General features: G+C 39.8%; 1 protein-coding gene across 2 annotated transcripts; it reads right to left on the bottom strand.

Moving 5' to 3' along the window:
- Positions 1-1,825: 1,825 nt before the first annotated feature.
- On the bottom strand, positions 1,826-18,959 carry TDRD15 (tudor domain containing 15). Of its 2 annotated transcripts, none has more exons than XM_067544705.1 (5): positions 18,802-18,959; positions 16,257-16,343; positions 12,140-12,240; positions 4,961-11,363; positions 1,826-3,822 (listed from the first exon to the last, which is right to left on the bottom strand). In XM_067544705.1, the coding sequence occupies exons 3-5, from the start codon at positions 12,194-12,196 to the stop codon at positions 3,719-3,721; spliced, it is 6,564 nt and encodes a 2,187-aa protein (XP_067400806.1). In that variant the 5' UTR covers positions 12,197-12,240; positions 16,257-16,343; positions 18,802-18,959; the 3' UTR covers positions 1,826-3,718. The 2 variants fall into 2 exon arrangements, with proteins under 2 accessions (XP_067400806.1, XP_067400805.1); XM_067544704.1 differs by lacking the exon at positions 18,802-18,959 and adding an exon at positions 12,390-12,515 and having other exon boundaries at positions 16,257-16,286.
- Positions 18,960-21,852: the final 2,893 nt, after the last annotated feature.

Here is a 21,852-nt window from a genome sequence, read left to right on the forward strand (position 1 = left end):
ACTCAGGTGCCTAAACTCCTGATTTAGGCACTGACTGATGTCCCTTTGTGGATTTGGCCCCAAGTGCCCTGCATTTGGAATTGCTATGTGTAGCCTTCCCACCCTTTGTTTGGGAGCATCTGCAGTCTCCACAATTTGGGTTGGTGACATTTTGAAGATCAGTTCTAATGGGAGATTAGCTCACATCTGCTACTTTACAGCCCTCAAGATTATTTGTTACCCAGAAGCAACAAGAATGAGGATAGACACTTCCACTGATGTTGGCTGACTGAGAACAGATGCCACAGTGGCAAGACAAAAGGCTAAAAGAAAATGTAGAAACACACAAAATGCCAAGATAGACAGTGTATCAAAAATAACAATTCAGCAGCAAATGGGGCTTAGGCCTGAACTAAAAAAAAAAAACAAAAAAAAAAACCAAAGAATTCAGAGATTTCAAGTCTGTGACTCAAAAAAAGGGGGGAGGGTGGCACTAGTTGACCTGGCACTGGTGAAGCTACAGAACTGACTAAGTCTGTTATAGGAATATATAGCCCAGAATATCAGAGATATGTAAATTTCAATTTCAATTTGAGAGTGACTGACAAACATGGGACTGAACAGTAAAATAAATCGGAGAGCAAAATTGCAGGCTGAAAAAGAATTGTAAGACTACATGATTCTGCATTCACAGTTCCTATCAGGCAGTCCTCTGTGGAAATAACCTTCAGTAGATGGGTCCAAACCCAGTAACATCTCAGTAGTTTAAGTTCCTTAGACAAAATTACTGCATTCAAATAATTATTTCAAGTTATTTCTCTCCCTAAGATTTTATATTTATGTCTCACAATAGGGATTATCAGTCACAAAAAGGGAGAAAGAAGGAAAAAAGCCATTCCTGATAATCTTTTTTCCCAGTTTCTCTCTCTGACAATCCATCCTATTCTAGCTGCAGTGTTTTGGTTATCATATATGGGATGGAACTCCTAGATATCTCAATTCCTGTGTCTGGGTTTCAAATGTATATAAAAATAGACATATGTAAATTTCTGCAATGAACCAAATTACTTAATTACATATTTCGCAGTCCTCCTTTCTATGGCTTTAGGAATAATGTCACATGGAGCTTTATATGAAAGATATTGTTACTTCTGAGATACGTATTAGTCACTGGAAACAAAGTAAAGGCAAAACCCACAGTAGGATTGTTAGAAATGGAAACTAGGGTAATTGAAAGTAGCATCTGACATCTTTTCTCTGTACTTGACTTTTTTTTATATATGGTGACAACCTAATTAAAAGAGTTTTCCTTATCTTTAGCTTTAAAGATTTGATTTTCTGACTCACCTTTCTGCTTGCAAACTTCAAAAATCCTGCATGTGAGGTCAGAACTTTAACTAGCCAAAAGTTTCAATGTTTCCTTCCTCTTTCAAATATGCAACAACCAACCACCATTTCCAAAGATCCTTAAGTGCCAGAATTCCTTCCCCATGAAATCCCTATGTCCCCATTCTGACCACCTCTCCCTCAGTATCGATCTTCAATGGACAGCCCCGACCGCATTCTCTCTCCTTCTGATGGGCCCATCATTTATTCTGGCTAAGGACTGAACACAAGTTCCCTTGGGATATGGTTCAGGTTACTCCTGTGTCAGCAAGAAAGGACCACCAAAATCAGCAAGCAGTAAATTCTTCCCTAGGGACTAATGCATATGCCATTATATGGTACTTCTCAGTGGAGGAAATTGCCACTCTTTCAAACTCAGACATCTCATGAATTTCCACACTATCTTAAAACCTCCCCTTTTTTAAAATGCATATTAAATTAGGCATATACAGTCCTATGAATCACTACAGTGAGACAATTTTTATTTAAACAAAGATAATACAGTTTAGACACTTAAAAATATACTGAAAAAAGTTTTCATAAAATAAATGAACATAATTCTAGTCAGATTTGAAATGTTGTAACTTGTCATACTTCTTCACCTCATTTACCAACTATTTAAATCTAAGGGAATCTCAAAACAAAGTTAATTATTAAAAATAGTTTATCCATGGCTTGCCATATCCAACACATCAAAACTCTGGAGTTTTACTATGTTTATGACAGAATGGGAGTAAACACAAGCTGCCTTAATATACACACGTCTAAAATATTTGAGTATACTATGTTTTTTCCCCAACACAATACAACCATTTTGCTGTAACATCCATAAACCAGGAATGGAAAATTAAACAGTTATATTGTGCAAGCAATACTATGCACTATATATAAATTAAGAAATACAACCAAATAATTAGCAATAAAGCTTCCTAATAAGCTTATGTTTTATTAAATTTGATTTAGTTAAATTTAGTATCAAGTTTGGTTAAAGGCAAATGGGAAAAGTATTCTTTAGGATTTTCAGACTTAAAAGTATGTCAATATCTTTCAAATAAATATCTGAAAATAAAGTTGATTAAGTTAAATCAAAGTGTTGTATTTACTTCCTTCTACCATACACAGTACAAATCCTACTATAGCTGTGGTAAAGGGGGAGGGGAAATAAAGACTATGAAATCCTGGATGCACTGAAATTCTATTGATTTCTCTGTTACATGTGCACAAAATCATATTTAAATCAATGAGAGCTGCACACGAGCATGGTCCAACACACTGAAGTATGGTGTATAAACCCTAAAATGGTTTAAGTAGTCTAGATTTGGATTTAAGGGAGGTTTTTTATATATATTTCAATACCAGGAGAAAAATTACACTTTTCCATGTTCAAAACATAATTAAAGACATACTTCACTAAAGACATTAGGCAAACTTGTAAATATATTTACACACTTTCCATTTCTATAACATTTGGTTCAAATTAATACACATTTGGAACTGCTGTTTTATAGCGGTTGTCATTTCTATGCTACATTCATAATATTTGGTTAACATTGTTTCAGAATTACATACAAATAAAACGAAAAATGTGGCCACATTATTTAAAAAAAATCCAGTAACCTGCATAATTAACAGTGAAATTAGGCTGTAGATGTGGCCTGGTCCTATTCAAGTTTATTAAACGGGAAAAAAAAAAAGCTGACTTTTTCCTCCCACCAAATTGAAGGTTATCTTTGCTTATGAGCACACCTATGTTTTCTGAATGAAAAATGGAAACCCAGGGCCAAATTATAATCTTGAGAGCTTTGTGAACATCCAAAGGGTAGAATTAACCACTGACTATTTAGGGCCAGGTTGGGACATCCTTTCTCATACTGAACAGCACCCTACAAGAAGTCCCACTGAGGTTAACAGGACTACTTGTAATATATGGTACAATTCTTTCACAATCTGTCCCATAAGCTTTGGGTCATAAACACTGGTAGTATATCAAAGCAAAAGGCACAGGACTTGCTGGAGAACAGTCCATAAGGTTAGTATGTTAACAGATAAAAATAAAAATTTCCTTCTCTCTAACATTTCAAACAAAATTACCTATGAATATAAAGGAATGATAAAATAAAAATTACTTTAACTATGAGAAAAATTAGTAAGATATTCACAAGTGGATGCAAAATGTTTTATAAGAACCAATGATGTAACACCACTGATATTTTATCATGCTACACACAAATTAACAATGGTGAATTTCAACTTTACATTTTTGCTTTGAGATTAATAGAATACTGCAGTTTAATCTGAGTACTTAAAATGGATTTTAACATTTTAAAAGTATTTTAGTTCTATTTTGAAGAGTTTACCAATGGCAACAAGAGAAGTTAAATTCCAGTTGATGCAATGAGAAGCTTTGATGCCCTTTATTTGTCCCAGCTGGCAGGACATTATCCAATCCTTCTGTATCTAGAAAATCAATTATTTCAGTATTTAATTTTTGGGGAAAAAGTTATGTATATCTCCATATATCCCATCCATATTTAATATACATTTATTAAATCGTATATGTGTATAATACAGCAGTTGCATTATTTGAAATATCTATTAAAGATGCAAAACATTTTCCATTCTAAACTACCCATTTTCACACACTCGTAAGAGTGAGAAGGTTTACAAAATTTTGGCCTAAAGTTCTTCATGGTGGATCCTTTTCCAAATGTAAATACTTTAGGAAAGTTTGAGCAAAGTATTCCTAACCATTTTGGAGTTATCAGAAGGTGTTAAAAATACCACCACATTTTTATCTGAGTTATATTTTTGGAAATGTCTGTTTCATGAATCATTTTCAGCATCCTTACATGAGAACTGATTTTACAAAGCAATCATTTTCTGAAAATGTCCCTCTTCCCCCATAGAAGAAAAAAAATCTAAAACTTCTAAAATCCATTGCAATTATCAAATATAGTAAGAGGGCTAGATTCCATCTGCCCTTGTATGCACACAGTGGGTAGAGAAGTGGGCATCAGGAATGTGCCTCCCCTTGGATATAAGGACCAGACAGAACCCCAATCCCTACTTTGAGTAGGAAGAACACCCTGGCATGGTGCAAATCTACTCTGCCCTCAATTCATGTTTCTCCCTAAATGGCACCATCTAGCTCTTAAGACCTCATCTGAAGCCAGGTGAAGTCAATGGAAGTCCTTCCATTGAGTTTAACGTGTTGTCTCAGGCCTATATTTAGTGATCTTTGTTCTAGGAATAAGAAGGTGTTAGGCACTAAAATTAGGGTCCATTCCTTCATTACAAAAATAATTTGGTTTTATGCCTCTATATGATAACTCTTCCTAGGTATATAAAAACAGAAATAAAGGCAACAATTTGATGACATGCACATTGGCATCAATCGGAAGTAACTCCATTGAAGTCAATGGAATCACATCAGTGTAAAACCTATTTGAAATCAGAATGAGTCCTAAAAACTTTAATGCAAATAAACGTAACAAGAACTCTTGCAAACATATATATATTACAAAGTAGAGATTAAAGTTCAATCTATACTACTGTCCTGAAAAAAGTACTCTTAAAATTGAAGCTTACTACTTACTACTCAGATATTCTTTTGATGCCATCTCTTCACTAATCGTCATTTCCCTCATTCTGGTGCTCATATCAGCAGAGTTACATGTCTCATTCATTGCAGCTGGAGATCGATTTTCAGTAAGACTTTCCATGGAATTGGGGTTACATTTCATATCATAAAACTGCATAAATACATTTCTGTCACACTTAAGTTCATTTTTTGTAATATTTTTGCCATTACTATGTGAACTTCGTTTCTTCTTGAGTCGTTTTCTAGAATGTGATTTACCAGTACAATTACTTCTTGAAACGGTACCACAGGCATTTCTATGTTGCAGATCTGGTGTTTGCTGCTGTGCATTTTCTTTTTCAGCTGGCAAGAAACTGATTTCGGAAAGTTTTGGTTCGGAAAGTTGCAGAAGACATGATTGCTGTGCTTCACCTTGATGTTGTGAACATGGTTCAGTCAATTTTGTACTGTCAATTCCAACACGGCAGCATGGACTTTTAGAGTAGACAGCATGACCAGCTGCCACCAAGGTATCCGCTAGATTACTCTGCTCACATAGAACATCTACCTCTAGTTTCATTCCAGAACCATATTGCTTAAACTGGAAAATCAGGCCTTGTTTACTTAGAAATTCCTGAAAGAAAAGCTTAGCTTCATCACTCCAAAGGTCCTCTTTAGCAGGAATCACACCAGATAAGGAGCAACAATAAGCTAATCGTGGTAAACAAATAAGTTCTTCTGGAACAACTTTCAGTTTATCAATATCTGAGTAGGGAATGTATGCAGAAAAGCCATAATCAATAAATGTAAGAAGAACAGATTGATCTGAAACTTCAGAAACTTCTACCCTTGCCCACTGTGCTTCCAACCCAAACATGATCAAACAACTTGCACCAGGAGTCACAAGGTCCCGTGATAAAGTTGGCAAGTTGCCCGGAAGGTCACAGAGTAGCATAAACAAGGTTTTCATAGTGTCAAATAAGTCTTCTAATTGAATGCAGAAGTTTGAAGGATCAGTAATGGTAGTTGCAAATCCAGGGTATTGATTACCACTTTGGAGTAGTGCCCATGTAACTGAATTTATTCTAAAAGACAGTACAGATGTCTTAGAACCCACATTATTTGCACTTTCTGAACAATCTGGTTTATTGATTTTACCTTGCCTGGAGATCTGATTCAAATATTCCAAAAGTAGAATCCCATCTACTAAGATATCTACTTCCCAGACACAAGAAGATTCAAAGTATTTCAGAAACAGGAGCTTTATTTCACGATGTGCAATGTTTTTTACCACACAGTCACATGACGTTTTACCTGAATTTTCAATCCAAATCCATTTACATGATACAGCTTGTTTAGGAATACTCCTGATCTCAGTACTAAGTATTTTTGTATTACGCAAAGATACCATTTCACGTCTACCACGATCCATGAAGAAAACTAACATTTTCTCCTCACCAACAAGCTTCTTTATCACTTCTGATCGATACCACTTCAAGGTGTTTTTAGATTTTGTCAAGCATTCCAGTCCTTCTTGAATATTTTCTACTGCAATCAAATGATTTCTCTTTGCTTCTTTGGCAACCATTACATTTAAATCTGAAAATATTTGCATATTTCTCATTAATTTTACATGGAAATTCCCACATTTTGAAATATGAATTATTTCTGCCATTTCTAGCTGTCCAGGAATTAGATCTTGGTTAGGAACTTTAGAGAGAATTTCAGACGTGTTTCCAGTCTCAAAAAACTTATATTTATTATGACTGCTAGATTTCTTCCTTAGTTCTTTATCTTCAGGATCTGCATTTATGACTGGAATGTCTTGTTCTGTATTTGTTTCCATATTTAGCACTGGTGCATTCTGTAATCCTGAGCTGTCATGTCTCCGCATTAACTCATTAACCACAGACTTTCCATCACAACTTATATCTACCTCCCACTGTTGTTCATGTTGCTGCAAAAATGCACAAATGATTGGTTTATTATTTACTATTTTGGCAAAGTAGAACATAATATTGCTGCTCCAGTTTCCATCAGGATGAGTACTTTTTACTCTACTAAGGAAACAATGGATACTGAACCTTGGCAAAGTTAAAAACTTTCTTTGAATTTTGTAGATTTGTGATGGACTCACAACTGCTGTAGTACCATAGTCAATGAATTCTACCTCATAGGATTTTCCTGATCTAACTGTTTTAATAACTGCTCTATATAAGGAACAATCAATTACATATTCTGCTATAACAAGATCCCCTGCCACAAGATCATTCAAGTCATTTTCATGGCCTATATTTATTTTTCCTTCATTTAGTTCTTTTGCAAGTTGAATGATTTTGTTTTCATCCTCTGCAAGCTGAATATAGAAACTAGATAGGCTATTTATATGAGAAATGTACCCTACTAACTGAGAATTCATCTGAAGGTTATGTGGAGGAAGATTGATATATTTGGGTCTATTTACCCTACTCCTTTCTTGTTGACCTGTATAATTTAGTTTGTTGGTGCAAGACTCAGTCATAATATTTTCAGGTATTTTCTGCAAGCTGAAAACAGGGCAAAGCAGAGATTCAGGAGTAAATTTTCCATCTGTAATTTTCTCTGTGTGTTCCAAAGATATAGTCACAACATTTTTAGAAACTGGTTCTTTATTACCATGGAATGTTGGTAGTTTAAAGGGCTTCTTGCACAATTTTTGTGGAACAAGCACAATTTGTTCTTTATTTTCAAAATCCTCTTGAACACCACTCTGATAAGATATCTCATGTACTTGAGTTTTTACTTTAGTTTTCAAGCCAATTCTCTCAATATTTTTAACTTTTGTTTTATTACCTTCATTAGGTTTTACTTTGTATACCTCATTATTTTCAACAGACTGTGCTGTACAACTTTTCACATGCTCCAATTCCTCTGTGAATTTATTCCCTTTCTCTGACAATAACTGTAGAATTTTCTGATTTATCTGGATATGCCCATCATACAGCTCCACACCAATCTGCCCATCTGACTCTCTGGATACTACTACTGCTTGCAGTGGTTTACCCATGAAATTCTCTTCAAACCATCTATTGATTTCTACTGGAATTTCTCTCTCTCTAAGATCTGACAGATAACATTTAATGGCTTGCATGGGTGTCAATAGTAAATCTGTGGCATGAACTGGAATAGGCATCACTTTGTCTTTCTCTACCACCTGTTTATTCCCAAAGTCCACAAAATAGACTAGTAAATAGGATGACGACCCCATAGAAGATGCCAAAGCTCTGTAAAAAAGACCATCTTCAAAATATTTAGCTATACATAATCGTATTTTGCTGATGTCATATTCTAGACTGTTTGGTGTCTTACTAATCTCTGCAACCTTCTTCATCAATTTGTCTATAATTTCAGTGTTACGATTAAGCTGGCAATAAAATTTTGTAAGGCTGTATATATGAGTTATATATACCTCCTCTTCACTTCCAATTTTTAAATTAAAAGATGAGTAGCAGAAACTATACAAAAAAAATGATGGTTTAAGTGCATTTGTGACTACAATAAATTGGGACTGGCCATGGCTTTGCTCTGTGAGAAACTGCTGTGCACCAATAAATGGAGTCTGTAAATCAACTAAGTTACACAAGCAGTTAGACCTTATGAGAATTAAAGCATAAATGATGCAAGTCAATAGCCCACTGGAAGCAGAAATGAAGTTTCCAAAATCCCTACATGCCTCTTTAGTCCAAATGAATAGGTCAGATTGTGAGAGTCCATTTACATTCTTAAGTCTACATCTAAATGCTTGACTTTCGAAAGTTAGAAAATCTGGAAGAACAGCTTGAAGATCCTTAAGTAAAACTCTTTCCTGATTACCATAGTCTACAAATATCACATCAACTTCATTTTTGGATACTTGTTTCAGAACAGCAGCTCTGTACCACTTCCCATCCTTTGAGTGTTTTGCAACACAAGCAATCTGTCCAGTTTTATAGGGAATGCTATGCACTTCATAACAACGCTGAATTTGCTCCATTAAATTGATTAGCTCTGGTAATTTGCTTTTCAACTGACATGAAAAATCAGATGGAGAAATAATATGAGAACATATGACATCAAGAACTGCTCCTGGTTTAAATACTAACTCTTTATAAGGGCTCGTAGGGTCACTTTTCCCAGATATTATATAATGCTTTTTGGAAAGAGAACTTTCCCGACTTGGAAAAGATGCAAGAGATTCTCTTGCCCCAGAAAAAGTGTTTAATAACTGTCTGTTTTGATAGATATTTCCAGTTGCTGATATTTTACTTTTAGGTATAACACATGTACCTGGTGTATTTATACATTTTTTGTTTTTATTTTTTGAATTTAGGCCTTTAGAATTTTTCACAAAATTCAAAAGAGAATCTGATTTCACTTCCCAGTACTCAGCATATCCAGCCTGAACCATAAGCGTGACAACATCCATTTGTTCCAAGCCATCCATAAACTGTGCATTAACAATGTACTTGTCATTTTGCTTTGCAATGACATAAAGCAAGAGCGGTTTGTCAAATACAATTTTTTTAAAGAAATCAGTTTCTTTTTTAACCCATACATCCTCAATGGGAAATGCATGTGCAAGTGCACAATGCATGGCAAGTGCTGGTAAGTTACAAAACTCTGGAAGCAAAGTTTTCACGTCATGGAAGGGTACCGTATCTGTATTTCCAAAATCCAAAAAATAAACATCAATGTTTACACTTGACACCTCAGTGATAAGACCCCGATAGTACTCCATGTCTTTGCTATACCGGGCACAGCACAGTAATCCAGGCTTTGGATTTTCAACGATCTTGTCATTAATTCCACATCCATTATATACATCTGCAATATTTTTCATCAAGGCTTGAAACTCACTGTGACAGTCATTAGTTTGAATCCAGAAGTTTGATGGATTCAACACATATTCGACAAAAGCAACATGAACAGAATCTATTTCCATTTCTACTGTTTTGCAATAGATTGATAAAGGAGGGTCCTTTTCAATTAAGCAATTTCCCACTTGCTCTGTGTTTCCAATAAAACTCTCAACTGAAACACAGATCTCTTCATTAGCTTTGATGTCTCCAAGTATATTAGTGATATTTGTATTAGAATTTAAGGAACATGCTTGAGCTACCTCATTTATCTGTTGTGGATATTTAGCATTAATTTCAGATTCTTGACTATGTAATGTAACATAATACAAACATTCGTTGGCATTGAACAAATCAATGCTGGCATACACAGCAGTCTGTCCTAACAAGGCTTGTTTAAATTCTTTCAGTTGAGAATTTCTTACAACTTCACTTTGATCACTGAAACACGACAGTGCACATGGAAATGTAATCATTGGTAGGGAAGTGAATTCTGGTTGAAGTTTCAGAACATGCTTGGAAAGCACAGCTTCACTGTTGCCAAAATCCATGAACCAGACCTTTACTTGGTCATCAGAGAGGAGCTGCTGTATCACTCCCCGATGCCACTGTCCTTTTTGTCTTTTTGCAGCACAGAGAGCGCCAAAACTATCACAAGATGGAACATTTTCTCTACTGACAGCTTCATAATGAAAAGTCATTGTTGTTGTCAAGTCTTCTAGACCTTTCTGCCATTTTAGTATCTGACAATAAAATTTGCTTGGACTGATTGCAACAGTTATTTTTACCTTCACTGTACTGCCAATAGATAAAGACGGCAGGAGCCTATCCAGAACTGGTTTCAACTCTGGTAGATTTTTAGCATTGCTGAAAGATGACAACTCTGGCTTTGTGTATTTCTGTTGTAGCAAATCTGGCATTTGTTTCCAAAGGAGCTCTTGGGGTAATTCCTTTAACATTTCTACAATAAGACGAAACGAATCTCCATCAACAAGTTTTCCTAATTGTAGTTCAAGAACATCGCTAGTGACTTTCGGTACTTCAAGGAGAAACAATTGGTATGGTAAAATAGCTTGTACGTGACCTTTAATCTGTAATCCTACTAGAGAAGAAAAATAATTTAGAGCTTTTGGACCCCATTTTTCCCCAACTGGAAGTATGTTTGCAAAAACACCACACACCATCTTTGGAAGCAGTTGGAACAATTCATCACAAGCAGAAGCAACATGTATTTCATTAACTATTAGCACTTTCCCAGTATCTATGAGAAGCACTTCACAGATTTCATCTCTCTTTTCCAGCACTCTTCCTCTATGCCATTCTCCATTTGTGTCCTCCACCAAACAAAACTCACCAATGCCAATACTGTCCTTTACTTTGGATACATGTTGTATTTCCTTTTGTAATATGTGGTAATCAAAGTCACATTCTGCCTTATATTTGCCCTGAAATGTCACAAGCACTTCCTTTGAATGGCACTCTACATGAGTTACCTTCAGATCCATGTCTAAAAATTTTGGTGATGGAGACAAAGAGTCCATTGTCTACAAAACAAAAATAGGATTAGTTTTGATAATCATCCAGTTTTCAATTAACTTTATTTACATTAACAATATTTAATTTCTTAAAGCAATTTGTGTTCAGTACATCTTTAATAGTGCATTTTGCACAAAATAAATACATTAAATAAACTTTTACTGATTTTAATTCTAATGTTTCCACCTCGCTGGGTACATTTGGCACAATTCTCCCTTCAATGATGTCTGCGTGTGTTCCTCACACAGAGCGTGTCTTGGACTTGCTATTATGCTTTCTGACTGGCTTCATCATCTTAGATGGAGCAATCCAAAGTGATCCCCAAAGAGACAAAAATTTCTCATCTCTATTCATTTTATATCAGACACATTGCAAAACAAGAACACAGAAGGCTCAATATTTCTGCACAAACATAACAAGAAATGGAAGGCAGCTTATTTCTTTGTCATTGTGTTGTCTCTGCTAATCCTATAGCTGAACTACCTTTCACTCTGCAGGTAGTCTGGAGACAATCCATGGCTTTAACAGGGGGACTCAGGAGCTGAACCCCACAAACCTGACAGCTCATCTGAGTCTGACTCTGAAGAGAAGACAAATCACAAAGATTCAGTGTTCTGACTTTCTCTTTTAACAACTCTTGTTATTTTCATTGAAGTATTTGGACTCTCCTCTCTCTTCCACTTCTTGCTATTAGTTTTATTTAAGACATTTTTATTTCCTCAAGATGGCCTCCCTCCACCCCTCATTCCCACTTCTCCATCAGAAGGATCACATCTGTGCTTACCTCTTTTGATGGAATTACAGCTTTTAGTATAGAGGCAGATGTGTTATTCTTTATCATGTATTTCCTATGTCTTTTTGGAGAAATAACTGGAAGTCACAGTTCTATCAAAGAAAAAAAATTTTATATTATGAATGTCTCTTTTATTGTGCCTATTTGTAGCATTCCATAATATAACAGTAGATTTTCTTTAAAAAAAAAAAAAACCCTATTAAATATTTTCACATCACCTTTCAACAAAATGCCTACTTACATTTAATCAAGTATCAACGGCTCTGATGGATTAGAACATTATTTAAATTTGGTGGAACTGATATGACTTCACATTCTTTGAATTGATATCATGCCCCTGCAGTTTCACACCACCACCATCACACACCTATGCAATAAATATGATGTTCCAGTTAATAATTAATGATAGTCAAAGTTCTCAGAACATAAACTTTATATTTAAAAATATATACTTCTAGCCCTTATGCAGGAAGGTAACCTAACAACACAAGAATGCCCATACCAGTGGTATCCTGTCTTCTGACAGTGGCCAGTGCCAGATACTCGAGAAGGAATGAACAGAACAGGGCAATTATCGAGTGATTAATCCCGTCGCTCAGTCCCAATTTCTGGCAGTCAGAGGATTAGAGACACCCAGAGCATGGGGTTGCATCCCAGACCATCTTGACTAAAGCCATTGATAGACCTATCCTCCATGAACACATCTAATTTCTTTAGAACCGTTACACTTTTTTGGCCTTCACAGTACCCACAGGCAACAAGTTCTACAGATTGACTGTGCGCTGAGCATACCATAGATTTTTATAGTGGCATGATGATTTTTTTTGTCTTAGCCATCCCTTTTCTAATAGTTTCTAACATTCTGCTAGCTTTTTTGCCTGCTGCTGCACATGGAGAAGTTGTTTCCAGAGAACTATCCACAATGATTTCAAGATCTCTTTCTTGACTGGTAACGGCTAATTTAGAGCACATCATTTTGTATGAATAATTGGGATTATGCTTTCCAATGTACATTATTTTGCATTTATCAACACCAAACTTCATCTACCATTTTGTTGCCCATTCACCCAGTTTTGCAAGATCCCTTCACAGTCAGCTTGGGTCTTAACTAACTTGAGTAAATCTGTATCATTTGCAAACTTTGCCACCTCACTATATACCCCTTTTTCCAGATCATATATAAGTATGTTGAACAGCACTGGTCGCAGTACAGATTCTTGAGGGACTGCGCTATTTACCTCTCTCTACTGTGAAAACTGACCATTTATTCCTACCTTTAGTTTCCCGGCTTTTAACCAGTTACTGATGCACAAGAGGACCTTTCCTCTCATCCAGTGACTGCTTATTTTGCTTATGAGCCTTTGGTGCGGGATCTTGTCAAAGGCTTTCTGAAAATCCAAGCACACTATATCCACTGGATCACCCTTGTCCACATGCTTGTTGACTCTCAAAGAATTCCAAAAGACTGATAAAGCATGATTTCCTTTTAAAAAAGCTATGTTGACTCTTTCCCAACATATCGTGTTCATCTATGTGTCTGATAATTCTATTCTTTACTGTAGTTTCAGTTCCAGACAAATTAGCTAAAGTTTGGCTTATTGACCTGTAAACAACAGGATCACCTGTAGAGCCTTTTTTAAAAAATCAACATTATATTAACTATCCTTCAGCCATCTAGTACAGAGGCTGATTTAAGTAATAGGTTACAAACCAGTTAGTAGATCTGCCAATTTCACACTTGAATTACTTCAGAACTCTTGGGAGAATACCATCTGCTCCTGATGACTTATTACTGTTTAACTGTTTGTTCCAAAACCTCCTCTACTGAACACCTCAATCTGGGGCAGTTCCTCAGATTTATCACCTAGAAAGAATTGCTCACGTGTGGGACTCTCCCTCACCTTCTCTACAGTGAAGAATAATACAAAGAATTAATTTTAGGCTTCTGCACAATGGCCTTGAGTTCCCTGAGTGTTCCTTTACCACTTCAATTGTCCAATGGCCCATTGATTGTTTGGCAGGCTTCCTGCTGCCAAAGTACTTAAAAAAAAAAGTTTGCCGTTATTTTGTATGCTTTTTGGTAGTTGCTCTTCAAATCCTTTTTTGGCCTACCTAATAGTATTTTTACACTTGACTTGCCAGGGTTCATGTTCCTTTCTATTTTCCTCAGAAAGATTTGACTTCCAATTTTTAAAGGACATCTTTTTGTCTCTAAACCCCTCTTTTATTTTGTTGTTTAGCTATAGTGGCATTATTTTGATCCTCTTACTGTGTTTTTATTATCAATTATTATTATTATTATTAGAGGTATGTAATTAGTTTGAATCTCTATTATGGTGTTTTTAAGAGTTTCCATGCCACTTGCAGGCATTTCATCCTGGTGACTGTTCCTTTTAATTTGCATTTAACTAGCTGTCTCAATTTTGTGTAGTTCTCCCTGTTTGAAGTTAAATGCTACTGTGGTGGGTTTCTTTTCCTCCCTTCAAGTATGTTAAATATAACTACATTATGGTCACTATTACTGAGTGGTTCAGCTCTATTCACCTCTTGGATCAGATCCTGTGCTCCACTTAGAACTAAATTAAGAATTGCCTCTCTACTTGTGGGTTCCAGGACCAGCCGCTCTCAGAAGCAGTCATTAATGGTGTCTAGATTTCACCTCTGCATTCTTTCCTGAATAGTGTTGTGAACGTCAACTGTTGCAGTAATGTCTTCCTCAATTAGTAAGCAGCCGACAACACAAAGGTCTGGCCATGCTTCTCTTCACTTTTCCAACTTATTAAAACATTAAAATAGGGACCAAATTCTGCAAAGTTCTGCATGGTCTCCCACTGAAATCAACAGCTGAAAATGTCACAGAAAGAGCTAAGGGAAAATACAGAAGAGCTTGGAGGTTAATGGAGTATCTTTTTCTCCCTCCCCCCACTCCCTCTTTTTAGGGAATAAAGTCCACTTTAGCTTTCTCTTTTGCATTATCAAGTTACCTCTGCAGGAGAATCTTATAAAGGACGACAACCTGTATTACTACCTATACAAGTTATTGTCCTTATTTATACTCAGAGTTGACTGCTGCAAGGAACAGAAATATTCAGGAACAAGACAGGAAGAATGAGAAAGAAGCAACAGAAGGGTTCAGTAAGTGAGAGAGGAAAAAGAAAAGATAGATGAGAGATGCCGGGACAAAACAAAAGAATTACAAAAGGTTGAGCTGGGCTGTCTCAGTGATCTAAAAATAGTATTAAGAATTCAAGACAGAACTAAGCTCCCCAGGACAGAGGATGCGGGAGCATGGAAGCAATGCACTCAGTCCCAAGAGGGAGGAAGCAAAGTATTTTGTGTAGAAACTCTTTCTCGCCAGTTGAAATATCAGAATTTATGGGCTCTAGAGCAGAGTTTCCCAACATTTTTTGCTGTGCACCCGTTTGTAAGAAACAATATTTCTGTAGAAGCCTGAGGTCCAGGAGCACATCCCAGCCAGGACACCCACTGCACCCCAGCCTGTGAACATCGTCTGCCTGTGACATGTTCCAGGCAGGTGATCCCAGCAGAACACAGACAGCTGGGCTGCACTCCTTTCCTCATGCCTCTGGATCACCTCCCCCACCCAGAATCATTCACAGGCCACAGACTCCTTTGGTCTCAGTGTGATCCTCAGCATGCAGGCGTAAGAGCCTGAGCAGGCAGAAAGGAACTATCTCCAACAGAGGTGCATGCACATCAGCTTCTGGAGATGCAAGCTAGCTAGAATGCCTTCCCTCCTACCCCCACAAAGGAAGGGGCCACACCCTCTCCTTCTTCCTGATTCTTCTAGTCTGACAGTTGGAGCAGGAGAGACTCAGCTAATGAGAGAGAATTCTTATTCCTTTCCCTGATAACCTCACTATGTAACTGGGGGTGCGGGGATGGGTGGGGAGCACCCCCCCCGTTTTAAAACCAATGCTTTAGAAGTCAGGTGTAGCCATCCTAAGGCTAAAGAGGTGTTGTCATATTGTTACCTCCAATGCTGGCAAAACTAAAAATAGGAATATGTGGGGGCAGCCTAGAAGACTGATACACAGCCCTTTCACCACTTCCAAAAATTCAGTAATTTTGTGTTCTCTTAACTCACCAGTACATTCACTCTAGTCCACATTTACAGATCAAAATGCACATGTAGAAGCCCCTCTCTTGTGCACTTCAGTAACTCCACAACTGTCTGCAGGGGATGAGACAAGGGTTAGGGTGAAAGTTTCAGAAAACTATGCAGCCACTGAAAATAAGGCACAGAATGAAAACCATTATGTCATTTTCCAGCACTTCTGCTACAACGACAGCATAATTCCAGAACTCTTACTCCTGGAGGAATTCTATGCCAAAAATTCTGCAAACAATATTTTAAAATGCTGCAAAATTCTGCATATTTTATTTGTCAAAATAACACAATATTATTATGCCAATTTCAATTATTTTGGTAATTTATTTCAAAACATCTGTCAGCAAGTATGTCTGTAATAATACAGATAACAAAAGAGATTCAGAAAATGTGTTTTGCCAAATTGATTCCTTACTAGGCATATGAATACGTAACTTTGAGAAATAATTCACTTAAACTACAGTACAGAAACATATTTCCCACACCCCTCCAAAGCAATGCAAAGGCTTGGGGGAGTCACAGGTAACAAAGGAGCTGAGGGAAAGGGAAGTAATGGCTGGAAAGGAGCCTGAGAATGAACCTGGAGGGTTGCTGGGTGTGATTGGGAGAAGTATGGAATAGGGTTGGGGGGCGGGGGGGAGAGTGACTGTTAGGGAGTGGGGAGTCTCCACAATGCAGATCCTGGCTGACCCCTAGCCTCTCCCATTCAATCAGGCACATCTGCTCCTGTCTCCATGCACCTCTCCCCTCTATGGTCTTGCACCCCCCCACTCCTCTCCCATCCCCATGCATCCCCAGTCAGCCACCCATTCCCCCCATCCCCATGTGTTCCTGCACCCCATTCCATTCAGCCTCTGGCTCAATGCCGTCATCCCATTAGCTCCTGTGCCCCAGCCCCAGTCTGTTCCCCCACTAGACCTTCTGAATCCCAGTCTGTGTGACCCTCCCCCCCAGCTCTGTCCATTCCCCCTACAAGCAGGGCACTGTGAGGAACACAGCCTCGCCTCCTCCCTATCTGTGGCTCGCTGCCTCCCAGGCAGAGCCAGTTGCCCTCTGTTCTGACACCACAGCAGCACCTGGTGGGAGAAAGGTGTAATCGCAGCACCTCTCCAGCAGACTCTGTTTTCTGTGGAGGAAAAAAAAATCTGCAGGGAACATGAATTTTCCTAGTGCACAGTGGTGCAGAATTCCCCCAGGAGTAAGTAACTCTATACTTACTGCATTTCAGGTGGGTTTTTTTAAGACGATCAATACACAAAGAACACCTATCCTTTTACTGGTGCCTTCCTAATCAAATATCTACCATGTTAAAAGAGAGAAGTTAATTTCTATGTGCCTGTGATAAATGGATTATCATATTCATTACGGTGGTGCAAAGAGTCAACCACAAACGTAGCAACAGAGCAAGACACATTCCCTACAGCAAGATGCTTACAGTCTACAATCCAGACAAAGGACAGGCGAAAGGGATAGACCAGTGATTTTCAGTCCGCAGACCATGCCTGAGGTGTCTGAGAAAGGTTACCATAAAACAGTGGCTCTAAGCCTGGGGACCACAGACTATGTTTAAGATTTCCAAAGGAATCTGCACCTCCATTTGAAATTTTTTAGGAGTCTACAAATGAAAAAAAGAAGGTTGAAAACCAGCACAATGAACAATGTGCTATCAGCAATGATCTTTTCTGCTCATTATGTGTGTGGGGGGGACAATTAATCACCACAGGCCTTTCTTTTCATTACTTAACAAATTAGGACTGCAGGGAATGTATTCACTTACGAAAAAGTGCTCAGCACATTTAAAGCTTTCCTGTGTTTTGCCTAATTCAAGACTGTTAGGAAGGGAAAGAAACCTTTGAAAAGTTGCTCAAATAAGACTTCCTCATTCTACAAACAGCTCCCATCCGATGACAGAATCAGAAAACATCAGCTACAGGCAACCAACAGCGCCTCAAACCCATTAGTAAGAACTTGGTCCAAACGCAGAAAAGGCTCGGGGAACAAAAAAACCAAAACGTTGTGGAAACCACCTCGGTTTCCCACGTGCGTGTGTTTTAAGGACAGACTTCAGTGCCGCCGGACGCGCAGCCAGGGAGCCCAGCCGCGGAAAGAAACGCATCGCCGGCCCCGCTTCAAAGCCAGGCGCACGGGCAGAAAGACAAACCGACCGTTTGAGACGGGCAGAAAACCGCCCCCGTCTTCAACCCTTTTCGAGGAGAGCGTCTGTAAACCCCCCGCGCCGTCCTCAACGCAGGAGCGGGGCCGGGCGGCACGGGCGCCGGATCGTTCCCGGGGCTTTGGCTAGGCGTTGCCGCCAGGCTCCGCGGCGCTTTAGCCCGCGGGGGGGGGTTTGCCCCGGGGCTCGCCGGCTGTAGGCGCCTCAGGAGCGCCGCACTCAGCGGGGCTGGAGCTCAGGGGCCCGCTGCACACAGCGGGGCTCCGATCGGCCCTCGGGAGCCCCGGCATGGGCACGGGAGGGGACGCGCTAGCCGCACGGACGGTGCCTCGGCGGCTGCTCCCTTACCCGAGACCCTCAGCTTCTGCCGCGGGCCGGCCGGCCGGCCGGACACTCAGCGCCGGCCGCGGCCGCAGGGAGAGATCGACCCGCGGGCGCCGCCCCCAGAGCAGGCAAAATGGCGGCGCAAGTGCAGGCGGCGCGGGCTAGCCTGCCCCGGGCGCGTGCGCCATGGGCTGCACTGACGTGAGGGCCGCCTGCGGGGAGGGCGAGGTGGGGCTGGGTGTGAGGCGGGACGGGGCGGGTCTTCTGGCTTTAGCTTGGGCAGGGCTGGTGCGGGGTTTGTGGGCCCCCTGAGTCCTACCCTACCCACCCCCCCAGGGGGGCCCTCAGCGTAGGGCTGTCCTTGTGGGTTCATCTGGGTCCTGCTATGTGGTTCTTGGGCATCCCCCCCCCCCCCCCCCGGTGGGGCTCCGTCGCCTTCCCATAACTGCTTCACCAGGCCCTTCTCCGGAGTGGGGTCAGGCCAATACCTAGCACCTCTGAAAACCCACCTGCAAAATTTTCTGTCCTGCTCCTGCAAGCCCGTCCTGGGCTTGGGCCACTGCGCCGGGCCTGACCGATGCCCCACGAGCCACCGTGAGTTACGCTGGCAGCCTCTTCCTCTTCCCCCCAAAATCCAAGTCAATCCAAAACATAAACTCTCTCAGTATCTAATGAGGTGGCTGCAACAAGGGAACGCCTTTAGCGGGAATAGCGAGCGAGCTCCACCGCACAGTCCTTGAAGTGCTATTAGATGCCAAGAACTGCTGTTGGGATGAATTAAGGTGGGCATCATAGTCTTCAAGTATGTGGGCCTCACCTTTTACAGAGTTTTACTGTCACTGATAATCAGGGATCTTGGCGATTAATAAGAGTTTAGCCCTGGTAAGCCTGGCAGAAATTAAAGGTGTCTGTGCAATAAATGGAAAGATTCCTATTTGGAAAGCATTACTAATGGTCTTGAGAGAGAGATGGGACTGTTGGGTCTATGTTCTGTCCAAATCAGAGGAAAGATCATGCCAACCTGGAGTTAGTTCTCTTTAAAACTCATGCTATGTTTATGTTTATTGTAGTTAAAACATCCATGATTTTTTAAAATATTTGTTCAAAAGATTCAAGTTCAAATATTTTGTTGCAATAATTTAGTTTCTTAAAACAGATATTTCTAAATGTCCATCATTGAGCTGCCTAAAAGGATGGAAATGTATGTTTCTGGCATTACTCCATAGTATGACAGTTATTAAATTTGCCTCATTATATGACCATTAATAAACTTGCTCCCTTTCTGTATTTTTCCTGCTTTTGCAGGAAAGACAATCCATCATATCTGAACACTTTGAACATGTCTCCTATGCAGTCTTGTTAGTAGTACATGGTGCATTAATGTTCAGGAAGGAGATGTTTACATTTAATCTTTCAGGATAGAGAAGCTCACTGACTCTTGGCTGGACACCAACTTCTAACCCTCATTTACTTCTAAGTGTTGTACCAACCTGGAAATAGGTCTATGCCTTTGCATTGCCATGGAGATATCAATTATTTAGGTGTGTGAAGTCATGTCACTTTCCAAGAAGCTACTGCAGAAGCATCCCTGATGGGATCTGTGGTTGCTTTTTTTAAGCAGCTTGAAAGGGATGAAGTATTTTTAAATGTCTGTGTGAGTGAATGGCAATAGAAGCTGTAAAATATGTACCAAGGTCTGATGCAAATGAATAATGGCATTTCCAAACAAAACTAAAACACCTGGGCTAGATTCACAAAAGGACTTAGCACCTAACTGCCACTTTGGGTGCCTAAATCCCAGAATCAGCCCCTTCTGAGATTCACAAAACCCCCCACTCTGTTGCCACCTAACCCTGCAGGCACCTAAACTCACTCATTGCCTACATTTTTGCAGGAAAAATTCCCTATGCTCTTATTTTTCTGCCTCTGTGCAAGTGTACTGTAGCCACACACCAGGGCAACTGGACGCCTAAACCCCAATGTGATTCACGCACTGGGGAGAGATAAGCATTCCTCCACCTAACGTGCCTGTGGGCCCCAATCCTGTAAGTGCACTCAGATCTTGCCTACTGGATTGGGCCGCTATATGTGAGCTTGCACAAAACAGCTGGGGGTGAAAGCCTAGTTTGTAACTTTTTAGTCCAGTGGTTAGAGTACTCACCTGGGATGTGAAAGACCCCAATTCAAGTCCCCTCTCCACCTGAGGGTTAGAAGGGATTTTAACTGGGCTCTGTCACTTCTTAGATGAGTGCCCTGACCACAGAGTTATAGATTGTGCTGATGCAGGGGTTCTCAGTCTCTCCTGTTAAAGCTGTTTCACTGTGGATCAATATTTTTTTTTAGAATGTAGATGGACCAGAAAACTGGATCCCAAGTCTTCTACTGCCACCACCACCCTTAGGTGAGTGCTTTCATCACCAGCCTACAGAGCAATTCTCACGTGAGGCCCTCTCTCTCTGGCCTAATGATTCTATCATTATTTAGCCACAGTGGAACAGCTTCAACAGGCAAGTCTGAAGGAGTCTTACATCATAATATGCTATATCCCAGTGGTTAGGGGGCTGCATCTGCTCTGAAGCAAATCCCTATTCAAGAATCTTCTCCCCATGTGAAGTGAGTACTTCAATTGGGGGTCTTCCACATCCCAGCTGAGTGCCTTACTCTAACCACTGGATTAAGAGTTATGAGGAAATGCCTCCCTTCCTGGCTGCTTGCTAAAACGGCATAGACACTTAACACCAAGACAGGGTTTTCAGAGGGAACTGCCTCCTTGCACCCTGGACTTAGGCACCTATGTCCAAGAAAGGGATGGGGCTTAGCACATACCTTGTGGCTTTGCATCTCCCACTTCCTTGCTTAGGTGAGGAGCTGCCTAGGATGCTGGCTTTCGTGAATCCCATTCTAAGGCGCTTATCTCTTCTCATTCTTTGTATGGGGAGCCTAGGCAGTGAACTCAGGCTTTGTGAATCCCAGTGATTTTCTGCATGGCTAAAAGTTTGGCGTGGCACTATTCAGCATCACTCACCACACATAAATTCCTTTGTGACTCTAGCCTATGGTGACTGACTCAGATTT

The sequence above is a fragment of the Emydura macquarii genome, unplaced genomic scaffold (assembly GCF_026122565.2).
Source record: "Emydura macquarii macquarii isolate MOO-44397 ecotype Brisbane River unplaced genomic scaffold, CSIRO-AGI_Emac_v2 contig_1027, whole genome shotgun sequence".
Classification (NCBI taxonomy): domain Eukaryota; kingdom Metazoa; phylum Chordata; order Testudines; family Chelidae; genus Emydura; species Emydura macquarii.

What these genes read in the sequence shown, in the direction of transcription:
- TDRD15 (XM_067544705.1), bottom strand. Translation starts at nt 12,196, where the DNA reads ATGATAAAGAATAACACATCTGCCTCTATACTAAAAGCTGTAATTCCA. An exon ending in CTGTAATTCCATCAAAAGAG is followed by an intron (nt 11,364 to 12,139) that starts GTAAGCACAGAT and finishes TTTGTTTTGTAG; the next exon opens with ACAATGGACTCTTTGTCTCC. An exon ending in ATCAAAAGAATATCTGAGTA is followed by an intron (nt 3,823 to 4,960) that starts GTAAGTAGTAAG and finishes TTGATTTTCTAG; the next exon opens with ATACAGAAGGATTGGATAAT.